This window comes from Phoxinus phoxinus (genome assembly GCF_949152265.1).
Source record: "Phoxinus phoxinus genome assembly, chromosome: 16".
Classification (NCBI taxonomy): Eukaryota; Metazoa; Chordata; class Actinopteri; order Cypriniformes; family Leuciscidae; genus Phoxinus; species Phoxinus phoxinus.
Window position 1 is genome coordinate 9,656,020 of NC_136891.1, and position 16,595 is coordinate 9,672,614.

General features: G+C 37.5%; 2 protein-coding genes across 5 annotated transcripts in view; one reads left to right on the forward strand and one right to left on the reverse strand.

The window, feature by feature from the left end:
- Positions 1-10,003, reverse strand: part of cnih3 (cornichon family AMPA receptor auxiliary protein 3) — a 29,911-nt gene extending 19,908 nt beyond the window's left edge. The window contains exons 1-2 of one of the 2 annotated variants that reach the window (XM_079584034.1): positions 9,470-10,003; positions 2,819-2,887 (exon numbers count right to left, since the gene is read on the reverse strand). In XM_079584034.1, coding sequence (XP_079440160.1) covers positions 2,819-2,887; positions 9,470-9,547 — 147 coding nt within the window. In that variant the 5' untranslated portion in view covers positions 9,548-10,003. The remainder of the gene's footprint in view (positions 1-2,818; positions 2,888-9,469) is intronic. The other variant, XM_079584033.1, reaches the window with a different exon arrangement.
- On the forward strand, positions 9,906-15,747 carry spats1 (spermatogenesis associated serine rich 1). Of its 3 annotated transcripts, XM_079584032.1 has the most exons (8): positions 10,931-11,042; positions 11,125-11,176; positions 11,647-11,769; positions 12,081-12,205; positions 12,386-12,553; positions 12,762-12,867; positions 13,998-14,060; positions 14,819-15,678. In XM_079584032.1, exons 2-8 carry the CDS (start codon positions 11,166-11,168, stop codon positions 14,955-14,957), a joined length of 735 nt encoding a protein of 244 aa, XP_079440158.1. In that variant the 5' UTR covers positions 10,931-11,042; positions 11,125-11,165; the 3' UTR covers positions 14,958-15,678. The 3 variants fall into 3 exon arrangements, with proteins under 3 accessions (XP_079440156.1, XP_079440157.1, XP_079440158.1); XM_079584030.1 differs by lacking the exons at positions 10,931-11,042; positions 11,125-11,176 and adding an exon at positions 9,906-10,023; XM_079584031.1 differs by having other exon boundaries at positions 10,838-11,176; positions 14,819-15,747.
- The last annotated feature ends 848 nt before the right edge of the window (positions 15,748-16,595 follow it).

The window sequence follows — 16,595 nt, forward strand, 5'->3', positions numbered from 1 at the left end:
AGAAATGTTTTTTGAACTTCTGACCTAAGCAAAATCTAAGAGCTATGTTATGTTTGTGAAAGCACCCCTCGTTTCTCTCTCTTCTCTTCAGTGTAATGTTTCAATGCCGGAGTAAAATGGTCAGACTCGCTGCTCAGCTCATGCAGCTAATTGAGTGGTAACAGATGATATTTGACCCCAAAGGGACCATCCGTATCCAATTCAAAGTGGGCCCTGAGGAGGGTTGTGTGACCTCTACTAAGGCCGCTGTGGTAGGTAATATTGTTACCATAAGCTCTGAATTAGACAGTTAGCTAATGTTTAGCAATGCTCATGTAGCTCAACTGGTAAAGCTTAGCGCCATCAAAGATATGGGTTTGATTCACAGGGATCACATATACTGGGAAAAATATATAGCCTTGATGTACTGAATGTTGTTTTGGATTACGTGTCTATATACACATATATATAAAAACAGAGCTGATGTGTTGGTTCGGTCATATTGTGCATGCTGACAAACATCTGAATCATAAAACTCTTGCCGTCATGCAACCAACATAATGTTAGCTCTATATAGCTCTAGTTTAGTGTTGTTTTACATTGAAATCAGCCACATGTGTGATGTCTAGAACATTAGCATGATAAAATATTAAAAGCTTGAGCACATCAGGCAGCACAGCAGATACAAATTCTGTCTAATGAGCACATAATGTTAAGATGAAAGATGCCTCGTTTCAACACATAAAGAAAACTCATCAAGGATTATTAGAGCATCTTATAAATGAATAGCATCAGAAGTGTTTAATTGCTGGAGAATTACGTCTGGAATGCCTTCATAGAATTAGCCGGGCAGTCAAGGACAGTTAAATGTGACGGCTCTGCTAGCGCTCGCTCTTTGATTTATCAGAGACATTAAAGTTTAAAACTTTTAAACCTCACTAAATTATGTTTGTTTTATGCTTCAAATATTGCCAAACGGGGTAAGAAAAATATACATAATTCAAGATGTATTCTGTCTTATGCTAATATCCATAGCAGTTTTGATTCACAAGTGTATCTTGTTTCAAGTACCGTATGTTTAGATATTATTTACTGGAAAACAAGACAAAAGTACTAGGGTTGTGATTCAAGTAAACAAAATGGGATTACAGTTTTCTGTGATTAATAAATTAATCTCAGTTGCATCCAACATTAAAATCTGTAATAATATTTGCACATAGAATCCTCAAATTTAAGTAAAATCAACAAAAAGACACTAAAATGTACGGCATCTTTGTAAGTCAAATGACCTTTATTTATTTAACACTGACAAATTATCTTCACATTAATAAACAGGAAAATAATGTTTTAAAACTAATTTAATTTCAGCCATAAAGCAGCTCCGCAGAAGAGAAGTGTGATTATTCAACTCAGTTTAGTTCAAAGCTGTTTAAATTCACTTCAATAACGGTCAAAGTTGTAAAGATGATCAATTATGAAACAAGTCCAATTCAGCTAAGCAGCTCTACAGAAGACAATAGTATCATTTTTTAGCTAAAGTCAGTTCAATGTTAATTCAAAAACAGTGTCAGTGTTAGTGTCATTATCCAGCTCAATCCAGTTAAAATGATGTTCTTGCAGTGTTGGTGCAGCTAAATCTATTATATTACTGAATATTAATTTAATATCGATACCAATACCAGTAGTGATATCGATACTGCTATTAATTATTATTATTTGTATTTTTTTGGAGGATAAAATTGAGAAAGAAGTATAGTCATTCAAGCATGGCTGATATGGTAAATGCGTACCATCCTTTTTCAACATAATAGTATTTAACACTCGCCACAGGAAATTGGGGAGAAAAAACATTAGCGTAGCCTCATAAAAATGCTGTATTAATTGCATGAATTAATTTTCAGACTTAAAAAATACTGATTAAGAAACATTTTTCTGCACATTAATGGCAGGTGTAAAAGGAGCCTGAGACTGAAAACAGTGACTGCAGACTAGAGTCATTAGCGGAGCTCCAATGAGAATCACAGGATGAAGTCCTGACTTCCTCCCAGCTGAAGACTGACAGAAGCCACCAATTAGCCAGGCAGGGTGTGAGATTGACTTGACTGGGTGGTGAGATCAGCTAGGAGGCCATCAATCTTTTAGCACCCCCCACCTTCCAGATCCTCCATTGTTCCCTCCAGTCTGACAGAGGGGTGGGTGACATATGAGCGTGTATCTCTTACTTTGACACTTTGTTGGGAAGACAGCAATGAATTACGACAACAGAAGTTTTGAGCGGAACAGATACGTGACTCAGATACTTTGTCTACACATCACGGTGCCCTATTCTGAATGAAACTTTCTGACACAAAGTCCAAAAATATCTGCATTCGCCTCCTCCGCCATTGCCTCTTGATTTGTTTTCTGTCACAACATAGACTGGCGAGTTATGAAGTGTACACATGTAAATTATTCTGCAATGCTGGCATCTAGAATGACAATGTTGTTCTAAACTTTTGGATAACAGTTGGTGTAAAAAAAAAAGCTGGAAAAGTTGCCTCATTTTGAATTAATTAGCGAGATAAAAGCTGCCAAGGCCTCCAGCAGAGGAAAGACAACACATAGACAGCTGCTCTATGGATTATTCATGCAATGCTGCGGATGACAGGAAATGTTTCCGAGTTTGGGGTAGGCAACACACCTGGTGCCCGCAAAAGATCAGAGGGCTTGCTAAAATGTATTCCCACCATAAACAAATAAATACACAAACACACACGCACGCACGCACGCACACATGTCTGTTAAAGTGCAGAAAAGGGCAATGAATCAAATAATCAAGTCTATTATTTGCATGACTTACCGCGTGAAGTGGATTGCCCTGATCGATCGGCACCTTGAAGTCTGCCTGAAGCTCATCAAAGGCTGTTATCTGAAAACCCAAAGAAAAAAAGAAACACGATCATTATCATTAGGCTAGACGCATGGATTTGCAGTGTTTGCGCGAACTTCAAGGATACATGCACTCTAAAAAATGCTGGGTTGTTTCAACCCAGTTTTGGGTAAAATATGGACAAACCCAGCCGTTGGGTTAAATTTTTACATTACATTTTTAACCCAACGTTTGGGTTTGTCCAGATTTTACCCAAAATTGGGTTGAAACAACCCAGCATTTTTTAGAGTGTGCTCTTTTGTTCAGATTTATCCTCCGTTATTTCAGCATCTCATTGTTGTACAAGTATAGATGATACAACTAAAATATAATGTGTATTAATAATTAGAATATATAATTTATATATATATATATATTAATATTGACAAAGTTTAGATATATACATGAGTCATAGAATGCTAAAATAATGCTAATTTAATGTTCATGATCTTTCTTGAATCTTGAGTTCAGCGAAATCTTTGATTATGTCATGAATATCTATTACATCCGGTGAAAGTGCTTAATGTCTCAAAAATGTTTACAGATTGCCAATGCATATAAAATTATCCCCTTTAGTTAATGCATTAGAGCAAAAAGGGTCTTGTGGTGCCTTATGGCTATAGCACATGCACAAAGGCAAGAGAAGCCTAAATTAAAGTTAGATCAAATTAGACAAGCTTATTTCCCCTGTTACAGATCAAACTGCCCTCCCTTCCCACACTGCCTCTCTCATAGTAAACCAAATGCTCTCTCAGTTCTGTAGGCGACATGAGCAGTGAAAGGGGTTGGTTTTGACTGCTTTTCTGCTTGGGTGTCAGATAAGCATGTTATCTGAGTTATCATGAGTTAATTGCCGCATAACTAGAAAAAGAAAATTCATTAAATACACGGTTTTAAATCTGGCCATCCTTTAATAATCACATTAAGATTTGCACCACGAAAGGGGGGTCATTGAACCATATAGGAACAACACAAGTGACATATAAATAACTGAATTATAACTGAAAAATAACTCTTAATGTTGATTAAGCATAAAAAACACTTAATTTAAAATAAGGCCGGGTTTAAACCTGACAGCAGCATGTGAATTTTAATCATAGTTGTAAGAAATTCAAAATGTCCCTGCATAAGTTGCATGTCTTCTACTGTGTGAGCAAAATGTTCACAAAGCAATGTTACTAAAAAAGACAACCAACAAAGAATGTAACATGTGCATAATGCATCCATGTGGAAACATTGCTGTTTTGTTCCCTATGTGGCATCAGTATACCCATTTGGGGATTACGTTAGTGAAAAGAGCTAAGCTGACTGCAGAACTGTACTGTATATAAACACACTTATGTGACAGAACGGTAATTTTTGCTCAGTAAGCTGCTTCAGTGCAGATTTTTTAAATAATTAGAAATGATTTCCTCAAACACTCTCTTATATATCCATTATAACACATTGTGCTGCGGTCAGTAAAATGGAATCAGGCTGTGAGAAATGATAGATTGTTGCTGGATTGCCTGCTGTTCTCTCTACAAATGTTATCATGCTTGACCTCATCCATCACCTCATTCTCTAACACTGACCTCATACCTATTATTTCCAGAATTGTGTCAGTATTAACTTTACAAATCCTCTTAGTGGTATTAGCCAATACCCATGGTTTGGGGTTAGAGACCTTCCGTAATACTAGCTCACAAGCTACAGTAAATGACAAAACCAAGGCTCATTGGAAACGTGCCTCACATATTTTTGCAAAACTCCAGAAACATACCTACAGCAAAAAAAATCACTGCATATTCCAAAAACTTATATTCCTTTTCAGACAAATTATGATTACAGGGGCAGATTATCTATTAAGAAACCCTTATTTTTGCGTGGTTCCTTGTACAACACAATGTTATGACACTTTTACCATAGTGCATCTTTTACCACAGATTTGTAAACAAATACTATTTGAGGTTTGTATCATATAACCATATGCATTTCTGATGTAGTAAATTTGCTTGGTAAATTTACCATGAATCACAAGTCACAGACACAGTAAAAGAGCTCAAACACTTTTAGAAGCAAGCTAAAATTGCATGGTTGCTTCAGAAAATGCATTTTTATCTTACTTTTACTTTTGTTAACATTAGGACATTAGAACAATAGGGTGCCGTTCACCTTGTAGCATAATAAAGGTGTCCTCCGATGTTGAACAAGAGCTTGTCGTAGTAGTTTGCAGGATTACTGAATTAAACTTGCCACAATTAGGACGACCACTATACATCTCAATAATACATTCAACCCTTCACAGATGAACGCACCACTGCACTCACAGATAATCTGTTAAATACTGTTCTAAACTGTGCATCTTTGGCAGGCGTTTTGTGGGCACTAATGTGTTGGTTTCCACTGGCTGTGAAAGTGTACTCGAAACATCTGCTGAGGGAGCTTTTGACTCTCTGAGTTAGTTAAGCTAATGTGGGGATCATTTCCCCTCAGATGTAGAATAACACACAAGGGGAAATATGCAGATTAGGATTCCCTTTAGACGGTTAAACAGTATTTCTTTGAAAAGGACAACAGACAGATTCTGCTGTGCTCTAAGATAACGAAAGATAGACTTAGCTGTGTTTGGGGAAAAAGTATCATTTATTAGGCGATTCTGATTGGTGCCACTAGTGATTTTTGCACATTTTCAAAATGAAATATGCAGTGAGTGGTGCTAAAAAGAGTGTTTAGTTTTACTAGAAAAGTAGACAGGGATGGACAATGTCGGTCCTGGAGATTTTAGTTCCAATCAAACACACCTGTACAAACTAATCAATAACTCCTTTCACAGATTCAGTCTTTACTGGTAAATTAACGGTAAATTACCGGTAAGAGATCATGTGTGGACCACCGTTTCAAAAATACCGGTAGGCCTATATCAGTTTTGGCAATGAATCAGTAAGAGAAGTAACATTAACATTACCAGTATATTACAGGTATGATGAGCTGTGTAAATGCAGAATGAAGATTATCGGTATGAGCACGTACGAGCCAGAACACGCGGTTGTAATACGTTTTCTTTGGGCCAGCTTTTTCAACGGGTTGCGCTCGAGACTCAGCCTTCTTTTCCATTCATCAGCATTGCGGCTCTGCAGTTGGATACCAACTATTATGTGCGTCTCGTTTAAGAGCAAAAACATGGTCTGTTTGATCATCCCTTACGACTGTCAATCAGAAGTCAAACATTTTTTGTCAATTTTAACAGACAGTGAAACTAAAACGTTCTCCTCAGGCAGGCGAATAAAGACAACGGCGCGGCGTTTAAAGATAATTTCCAATGAATGACTTCACAGAATATACTAGTATTTTGGTGCTGATGTGTGAATAGTCTCTACTGGTAAAAATCCGGAACGCTGTTTCTTGTGTGAACAGCATATTTGTGTATTTACCGTTAAGTCATTCTGATAATTTTACAGTATGGGATTGCTGTGCAAGGGGCTAATGTCTTCAGGATTAGTAAGGCTACAGGCAGGTGAGTTTTCAGGGTTGGAGCTAAACTCTACAGGACAGCGGCAATCCAGAACTGATGTTGCCCATCCATTCCTGAATAATTTTTTGGTCTTTTAACCACACACCTTGGCTGAATCCGAAATCGCCCCCTATACCCTCATTTTGGGCATTATTTGAGGGGACAGACATTTGTAGTGCTGTCCGAAACCATAGTGGACGTTATCGAGTGCACTCATATCCCACATTGCACCGCAATATCAAGTGTACAGCCGAAGTTTCATTCACTCCTTCTAGTGAATTGTATTAGTGGACTAACATGGGAATAGGGATTGAGGCAAGGTTTTAGGGGCGATTTCGGATTCAGCCCTTCTTTCTCTTGTCAGACAACCTGAAGTCACTAAACAAAACAGGTTTCCAACAGGTTTTATCGTAGTTTTCAAGCTCTCAACGGAAGAATGGGTGTGAGGCGTTTGAAAAAAATAGGTCCACAGTTTTACAACGAATGGTAAAACACCTGTTGGAAATCTTTTGCAGCGATTTTTGTGTGAGCATATCAGTGAACACCCCTGACCACTCGGTGAGTTTCACGTCTTTGTAAACGAAAGTTTAATGCGTTTTAGGAAGGATTATTCCTGTGCACCTATGCAGCCATTGTGGAGGTGGGGTAGCCTGGGTTTCCCCAGACTGCCTTTGCGCAGCGCAATTTTATTCTCGCTGAAAGGCAGTCTGGAAACCATGGACCTGATTTTCGCCTCGTTTAGGGAACCAATCACAGAACGGGGAGGGAGCAGCAAGACGATGACGACATCTTTGCGACACAACTAAGCAGTTTGTTTATATCTATGGAGTCAACATGGCAGCAGACGCGAAGCTACCTTTTGATGCAGCCTTAGATATTGTTCTAAGTAGTTTAGAAATTTTATGTAGAAAAAAGAGCAGCGTTTGGCGTTAAACCATTTCTCTACATACGTCATCTGGTATAATGGAAACGATTGGCTATGAGCTACGTACCTACGTACAGGCGCATTTGATAGACATTCTTAGCACCCAATAAACGGCGCCGGCGCATTCGTAAACCACGCCTCAAATACGAGAAAATGCACATGTGGTTCCCAGACCCAAGTCTCAACGAGAATTGGGTCTGGCGTTAGCCAGGCTAGAGGTGGGGGGGAAAGCGAAAGAAAACAAAAATTCTCGGGACTGCAGCATGTGTCCAAATTTTTAACTTAACCGTTCTATTTCATCAGAAACTATCTAAAAACAGGGCTTTAAGTGTAAAATACCGAACTTGTCCTTTAATCCAGTCTTCAGTGTCACATGATCCTTCAGAAATCATTATATTATGCTTATATCAATGTTGCTGCCTAATATTTTTGTGGGAAACATGATTCCCTTTTTAAAATCCTTTGATTAATAGAAAGTTCAAAAGAACAGTATTTATTTGAAATAGAAATGTATTGAAACATTATAATTCAATTAAATTAGATTCACATTTATTTGTATAGCGCTTTCCACAATACACATAGTTTCAAAGCAGATTTACAGAAAATGCATGACATACATGTCTTTAATGTCACAATGTGATCATTTCTTTACCCTTTTTACCGACCCAAAACTTTTGAACAACAGGGAAAAAAACAAATACAACTTTTTGCACGCAATAAATAAATCACAAATAATAGATGTATTGCCAGTGCCTTTGTAGAGGGCTCTTAAAAGCGTGAAATGTACTTTCATAGGCTATTGTGCCTGTCTGCTGCTTTTCACACTACAGCTCAACATAGCCTCTTGGGATTGTGTGTGTGTTTGTGTGGTGCCATCAGGCATTAAGAATTGATAAATGTATGTATAAATAAGAATGTATGTGTATATTTTTTAAAACATCACTTACAACACCTTCAGGATGTTGGCTGAAGGACCAACTAATGTTCATGAGTCCGGTTGCAACTAACCCCTTAAACTAGAAAACCCTTATGATAAGGTTTTCTTAACTTATTGTGTTTGCTGCTACCATAGTCATAATGTCTTAATGTCCAGAAAGTAAAAAAAACATGCCTTTATGATAACAGGTTCTTTTTAAATCAGGAGCTGCTCTCTTTGATGTCAGGGTGACATCCTCCATTCCAACATGGCTTAAAATAATATACAGTGCATTCAACACAAAAACTGCATCAAAACAAACTGTACACTATGTTGAACACCAACGATCAGAACCTAAAGTGTAAAACGCATTAAATTTGCAGATGTGAAAGGGGATCAACGTGTCAGGATTTTCCCATTGTGAGCCGATCGAATTAAGTCTATTAAAGATTCAAAAGCTGAAACAGCTGAGGACGGCATTCCTGCCTTCCTCATGCAATAACTGACAAATAAAAGGAACTTCTTTTAGAAAACACGACGGACACTTTTAGGAATATTGGAAATAGATTGAGTTTATTGATGTCTGACTAAAAGGTCTGGGTCAAATGAGAAGTGCTCATAATTACCCCTTATTTAACCCTTGGGGCTATAATGTCTGTTGCTATGCAAAAGCAAGCCTAGGGCAAACGACTGTGCTGACCCAAATCTAGAGCAGTCTTGCGGTGCTATGAATGTGAGCGAGTGCTTTGATGCAGTTTTCCTCAAGAAAAAAAGAAAAAAATAAGTGTTACACCTTGCATAAAGTGCACAGACATTAAGGACAGTGCAACATCAAAACAGGTCAGGCACAAACTGCTGGCTTGCACAGTTGAACTAAGGGGGTTTAACACAGGGATGCAACTCCTGAAATGTAATCTGTACGAATAAAAAGGATCTGAAGCAACCCACAAAGGTGCTTTGGTCATTGGAGGGGTGGGAATACCCAGGAAAGGTGTGCAAAAGACTTCCCCAACACACACAAGCTGCTGCCACCAAGCTAATGTTGTCACCCAAGTCTGAAATTCACAATCAATGTACACCCAAATGATCACTTAATAAGACAAGTCGGAGACATTCATAATGCCAAGGATGCTTTGATCCGGTGATGGACAGTTTTGTCTGATGCATCAGCAACCCCTGCTCTAACACATGCATGCCATCCTGCAGCAATATATTTTCACAAAGCACGTCAAAGATGCAAACACTTACATGCCAGATCGCGAAGAAGATGAGAGAAGCACAGAGGACAAGAGAAAGCATATAGCAAAAGGCAGCGAAAGTGAACATAATTGAGAGGAAACTGGAAGGAAAATCTCCAGGAGAGAAGACGGTGCTCAGCGCCAAACTGGACTAAATGAATGGAAGCAGTTACGGGGCACGCGAGAGGGCGAGCATCATGTTCTTCATCCAAATATTTGCAACAATGTGTTGCAAACCTCGGCTACAGTTCACTGCGATCGTTTTGCCATATTCACGAATGAATAATTATAATAACAAAAAAGTCCAGTGGTGCGTCGATATTGCGCGAGTTGCAGCAGTGTAGCGAAGTCCCTGCGAGATCAAGGCATTTGTGGACGGTTAAGCAAATTGTGCATTAATATTTTCCCATATGGTGTCGTCGGCAGTGATAGTCCATTAAAGATGGAGATTTTGTGCGGTGAGGACTTGGGAAATGCAGAAATTTGAGTTCATGCACTGACACACGGTCCTGGCGATCAGTTCACCTTCCTAAACTGAAGGCGCAAGAATATGCTGGCTAACAGGTGGATTTAAAGAGCTCTCTCTCTCTCTCTCTCTCTCTCTCTCTCTCTCTCTCTCTCTCTCTCTCTCTCTCTCTCTCTCTCTCTCTCTCTCTCTCTCTCTCTCTCTCACACACACACACACAATCATACACTGGGTCAAAAGCATGTCCCACGTTACTTGCCTACTTTAAACAGCCACATTTACACTTTGAAATCAATTAGATTAAATTAAATAGGCCTACAATGTAACCTCCCATTACATTTCATCACAATTATGGCATTATCAATCACTGTGCCTAAAACCAGCTGTCACGCAACTCATATACTTCATATAGATTGAAATATAAACAAAATTATTAGTTATATAGTGTATATTTTAAAGAATCACAAAGTTATGTCCTGACAGAAGGAAGAGGTTCATTTTAAAAATATTCCTCTTTTATAAGGTTTCTCTGCTATAAATAACACCGTCAGATATTTATAAAACGAGTTACTAATATCAAAGTCAGTCCACATCCTGACAGTCATTTTCCATATTTAATCGCCATTGAGTTTAGAAACACCATCGCTTGATAATTATATTTTATACATAAACTTTTCCCCACCGATTTGCATGTTTTGTTCTATAACTCAAGAATCAGTGCATATGGCTACTAAAGTGACTCAAAGTGATTTTCATCAGGTCTACTTCCCTTAAAAAAAAAGGCTATATATTATAGGCTACATTTAGCATTTTTTTTATATATTATATTAAAAAAAAAATCTTCTAATTTAGCAGAGGATTTAACGTGATTCATATTGTAGGCTATTTAGTAACTAACTACCACAAGTAAATATATAAATTATTTTCTTGCGCCATCTTGCGTTTCGACACGATAAAGTCAGAAAAAAAAATCTAATTCTGATTTAAAATTTTGCGATGTAAAACAAATTGATCGACAGAATTACCATATTAATAAATAATGAATATCTGTAAGTAAGTGATTAACTGCACATTTAAATAGGTACACGATCGATTTACACTGCAAAATACAAACCAGGTAAACTGGTATTGGCAGTTTTGTTTATGTTCTCCGGGCAACGGATTAGCCTATTTAATCTACAGCCTTCAATCCTCTGTAGCTACAAAGTTCCCCACTCCATAAACGGAACATTTGAATATAATGGACAGGAGGTAAGGTATCCAGAAGAAATATATAAAATTGGTCAATTTATTTAGCTTATAGGCCTACTATATATTTATAGTTGGCTATTTGTCGCTTGACGTGGGCGCAAGTGAGAGAAAGTATTTTTAAATAAAATGACTCTCATTGCAACATTTTGCTCACAATAACAGGAAGTAACGCTTGTAACTTCATTGAACTGTTTTTCCTCATCAGAAACCGACTTAGCTGATTTACAAGGAGCAGGTCGCCATGGTGGCAGACATGTTAAAAACACATGATTCTGAGCAATATCATTTGTTTATGTGGATTTGTGTAAATAATTCATTAGGCTGCTTTAACTGGCACAATTTCTGAAAATCTAGTGTATTTTTAAATAAACACTTTTTAATTACAACACAAACACAAGTTCATAATGTAGGCTACCGCATAGGCTAACAGGTCATTCCCTTTGTGATTTTTTTCTCTCTGTCACTTACAGTGAAATGTCACAGTCATACACGGATATGAAGAAACACACCGACGTCGGTGACTCATTCTGGAGTTTTGGAAAAGAGCAGGACTTCAAGCCTCACATTAGACACGTTGAGCCTGTTCTTACTGAGTATTTCATACATCAATTTCTTTCCCATTAAAGTGGATGTAACTACAGCTATACTTGTGAATAACACTTTTTTTCTCCTTAGTAGCTATTTGATGTAGTGCATGGATGGAAAGTGTCAATGTTCTTTTTGTTTAATCTGAATTGTAAATTGAATTGAATTTTTGACTGGGACACACAAGAGTCTCTTGGTTACAGCTAATTGGGATACACTTGTGATCTGCCTTTGGCTATTGTATTTCAAATGTTCAAGTCAAACAGAATGTCTGGTGTTTTTCTTCTACACTACATTAATGTGATGGCAATGGTTTTAGATGTGATCTTGACTGGAAATCCCATTTGCGCTGGATACCTGAACCTCGATACAGTGATGCCCCATTTCCACACATCAAAGATATAAAGTTTCCCGATGAAAGGAGGCTGATGAGATCCTTCCCACGTGAGTTAGGCTTTGATCAGCAGAAATCTGTTCAAGTTAATAAAAGGATCTCAAGTGGTGGCAGTTGCACTTTCATATGTTTTCATTAGAGTAATCTGTAGCTGGAACATCTAAGACACTTTTACTTCTTTCTTTGGAATTTGTTGTTAGATTATCTTATTTATCAGCATGTCTGTTTAGAGGCTAATATGATGTCAGAGTCCGAGTGGAGCTTTTATCCAAACTTTGGACAGCCTAAGACCTATCACACTGGAAAGAGATGTTATATGGATGGCATTAATCATACGAGAAGCATGAGATGCATTTCAGAAAATTCCCTGGAATCATCCATAGGGAGGAAAAAACAGGGTAAGAGCAACATTATCAATGCTAATTATATAACTCACTGCTGCTGTTCCCAACCATTTATATAGAGAAATTGTAATGTGTACATCAGTGCGCCCCATGTTGATTTAGATCTTGGGACATTTGTATTTATTTTTCTAATATATAGTTTAAAACATTTGTAGCCTGAGAGACATTCAGAACTTTAATAAACCTGCTCTTTTTTTCACAGACAAATGCAGCATCTACCCATTAACAAAGGTCAGGCCATTTCTAGTTCCTGAGTACAGCCCTGACTTTCACAAATATGAATCAACACTATGCAGGACCACTTTTGGGTAAGGACCAACATGCTTAGAGTAGATGCAGAAAGATAGACCAAAAAGATGGGACGGTTGCCATGTCTTCATGCTAATTAATGAACATTAAACAATTTCTACCTCCTGGGAGGATAAATCAACATCTCAAAGTTCCACGCTAAACTGAACAGACACACACTCTACCATTTGGACTCTAACTTGTGCACATATACCATACAGCACACTATGGGCAATTGGATACCCAAAGACAAGGGCTGCATCAGAAACCGCATACTTCCCTATAGTAGGCGAAAAACAGTGTGTGACAAAATAAGTATGTCTGAATTCACTGTACTCATAAAAGAGTAGTCGAAAAGTACCCTTATGACCTTCCAGCAGGATTGTAAAGTGTGCATACCATGGACACTTTATATCCCATGAGGCCACTGGAGAGGATTTATGAATGGCAATGAAGCGGGCAATTGACGCTAATCATATGATAAGGACAACATGTCGAAGATAGTACATCTGGTTTACATTCATAATACACAGATTCATACTATAGAACATACTTTTTTAGAAATCGTTAAAGGGATAGTTCACCCAAAAAAAAGTTCTGTCATTATTTACTCGCTCTAATGTTGTCCTCTAATCCTGTATTAATTTCTTTCTTGTGCTGAACACAAAAGAAGATATTTTGAAGAATGTGGGTAACCAAACAGTTGCTGGTCCCCATTGACTTCCATAGTATTTTCCTTACTATGGAAGTCAATGGGGACCAGCAACTATCTGGTTAGCCACATTCTTCAAAACATCTTCTTTTGTGTTCAGCACAAGAAAGAAATTAATACAGCTTTGGACAACAACATTAGAGGGAGTAAATAATGACAGATTTTTTATTTTTGGGTGAACTATCCCTTTAAGTAATTACTTATTCAAAATAAGTACCCACTTAAGAGAGTATGCTATTTCGGACGTAGCCAAGGGCTATAAATATACAAGGACCTAATGATTTAACAAGAATAATTAACAAGAAACATCTGGAAGACAAGAGCAAAGGGACAAAACTTCAAAGTAAGAGCACAGGCATAGATCATAAACTCATAAATAGGGAAACACCAGTTAAATGAGTGAATCTATCTTACATGTTTATTCATATATTACTCCAGGTCTGGGTCTTTAGCCACATTCAAATCATTTTTTCACCTAAAGCCCCCACTAAAAGACATCAGGTAGGTAAAACAAATCATCTTATTTATTTTGTCACTAATATAGAAAAGCAGCTAAATAAATGTATTTTTATAAGAAAAATGTAATATGTTTAATAAAACAATGCACAATACAATTTTAATGGCTGACAAGAAATATGTATGGAATTTCTTGAAGGGTTAGTTCACCCAAATATGAAAATTATATCATAAATTACTCACCCTCATGTCATCCGTCAAGATTTAGATCTTTGGAACACAAATTAAGATATTTTTGATGAAATCTTTCTGTCCCTCCATTGACAGCTATATATGCAACCATCACTTTGACGCTTCAAAATGTTCATAAAGAGATCTGAAAACAAATCCATGTAAATTATTATATTAAATTATGAGCAGATTGAAGAGAATGAACCTCAATGGTTCTCGCACATCAAGCAAAGATGCTTGAGCTTCCATTTACCACAACTGATGTGAGAGTTGATGAATATTTATGTGAATAAAAGCATAAATTCAATCTTTTCATCATATAAAGCGATTACGTCTCTATAGAAAATTTGGTTATACGATCTCTTTATGAACTTTTTGAAGTGTCAAAGTGGTAGTTGCGTAACTGTCTATGGAGGGACAGAAAGCTCTCAGATTTCATCAAAAAAATCTTCATTTGTGTTTCGAAGATGAACAAATGTTACGGGTTTTGATGGATATGAGGGTGAGTAAATGATGACAGAATTTACATTTTTGGGTGAACTAATCCTTTAAAATGCTGTATATATTTACAGTCCACCGTATGCAGAGAAACATAAAAGACGTCTGCGAGAGGAGGACATTCTTGAAGTCCAGAGATTGAGCAGTTGGAGGCCAGCACCAGACATCTATGACAGGACAGTTTTGCAGGACACCTCATTTGGAAGGTGTTGAAATCTTTTAGAACAAATAAAATGCATTTTCTTTCCTTTAACACCACCTAATGGCTTTCCATTGAGACATGGTTTAGCACCAGCTTCACATCGGAAAGGACTGAAGCATCATCCATCAAATACATTTTCCTTAATTCCCTGACAAATGAATTAAGATCTTGGCCCAGAATTGAATTACAGAATAAAATAGGGAGCAGTAGTTGTGTTGGCAAGTAGTTTGTAAATAAAAGATAAACAGAATGTCTTTCACTTTCTGGTTTTAAGAGAATGTTAAATTGACTATATGTATCATAATCAGAATGATATTATAAGCGAACATTTTATTGCAGTCCATTTTTTGCACTGAACCATATTTTACAGTGGGTGTAATTTCTTTTGTAATAATGTTTTTATCTGTATAGGGTAGTGTGTGTTATTCATACACGAGCTTATCAACACTACACAGCCTGTATGTTGTCATTGTTGTGCAGCAATACTGTCTCTGACCTCACACAACACATTTTGATAATATATTTATTATCCTTGACATGCATCACAGTTATGCAGTAGAGATGGATGATATTATTTCAGTCTGATAATGCTATAAAATTTCCATAAAATCTACCCAGAGCATAATACCAGCCCACAGTGTCATTCATATTTATATAGACCACAGATTGTCGGCCATTATAGAAGTTGTTTAGTTATTTAGCTCTCAACAAAATGTGTTAGAAGCCTTTTAGTGCATGCCATTTCTTTTGCATTTTCCTATTATCGTTAAGGACAATAAAAGTGATAAATGAAAGAGTGAGACCGGTTGAATAGTGTGTGTCCATTTACTGCAGCTGTGTGCAGATCCCTCTTTGGGGGTCTGGGACCACCTAGAGCAATTTGCCATCCTGGAATTTTTTACATGTATTACCTTATCTGTTATCTGAAGTTCATTTTTCTTTTTTTAAAGGGTAAGTTCGGTATTTTACACTTAAAGCCCTGTTTTCAGATTGAAATTTGGACACATGCTGCTGGCCAGAGAATTTTCGGTTTCTGTGGTAGCACACACCCCCCCCCCCCCCCCCCCCCCCCCACCTCCACAATGGCTGCATAGGTGCACTGGAACAATCCTTCCAAAAACGCATTAAGCTTTCGTTTACAAAGACGTGAAACTCACCGAGTGGTCAGGGGTGTTCACTGATATGCTCACACAAAAATCGCTACAAAAGATCCATTCCAACAGTTTTTATCGTAGTTTTTGTCCAACTCCATTGACTTGTATTGGATGTGCTGTGAGGTACGGTATTACAAAAACTACGATAAAACCTGTTGGAAAGCATCTTTTGCAGCGATTTTTGTGTGAGCATATCAGTGAACACCCCTGACCACTCGGTGAGTTTCACGTCAAAGTTTAATGCGTTTTAGGAAGGATTTTTCCAGTGCTACCACAGAAACCGAAAATTCTCGGGCCAGCGGCATGTGTCCAAATTTTAATCTGAACCGTTCTATTTCATCAGAAACGATCTGAAAACAGGGCTTCAAGTGTAAAATACCGAACTTGTCCTTTAAGCGACGAGAGGCATTCAATAGTGACGTCAATTTGCAGGTTGCTTAATTGCACCAATACATGTCTTTATACATTCATCTTTTTATGCATCTTTAAAGACTA

Excerpts from the sequence above, each read along its gene's own strand:
- spats1 (XM_079584030.1), top strand. Across the intron at positions 11,770-12,080 it reads GTTGAGCCTGTTCTTACTGA|ATGTGATCTTGACTGGAAAT; the intron begins GTATTTCATACA and ends CAATGGTTTTAG. Across the intron at positions 12,206-12,385 it reads GCTGATGAGATCCTTCCCAC|AGGCTAATATGATGTCAGAG; the intron begins GTGAGTTAGGCT and ends ATGTCTGTTTAG.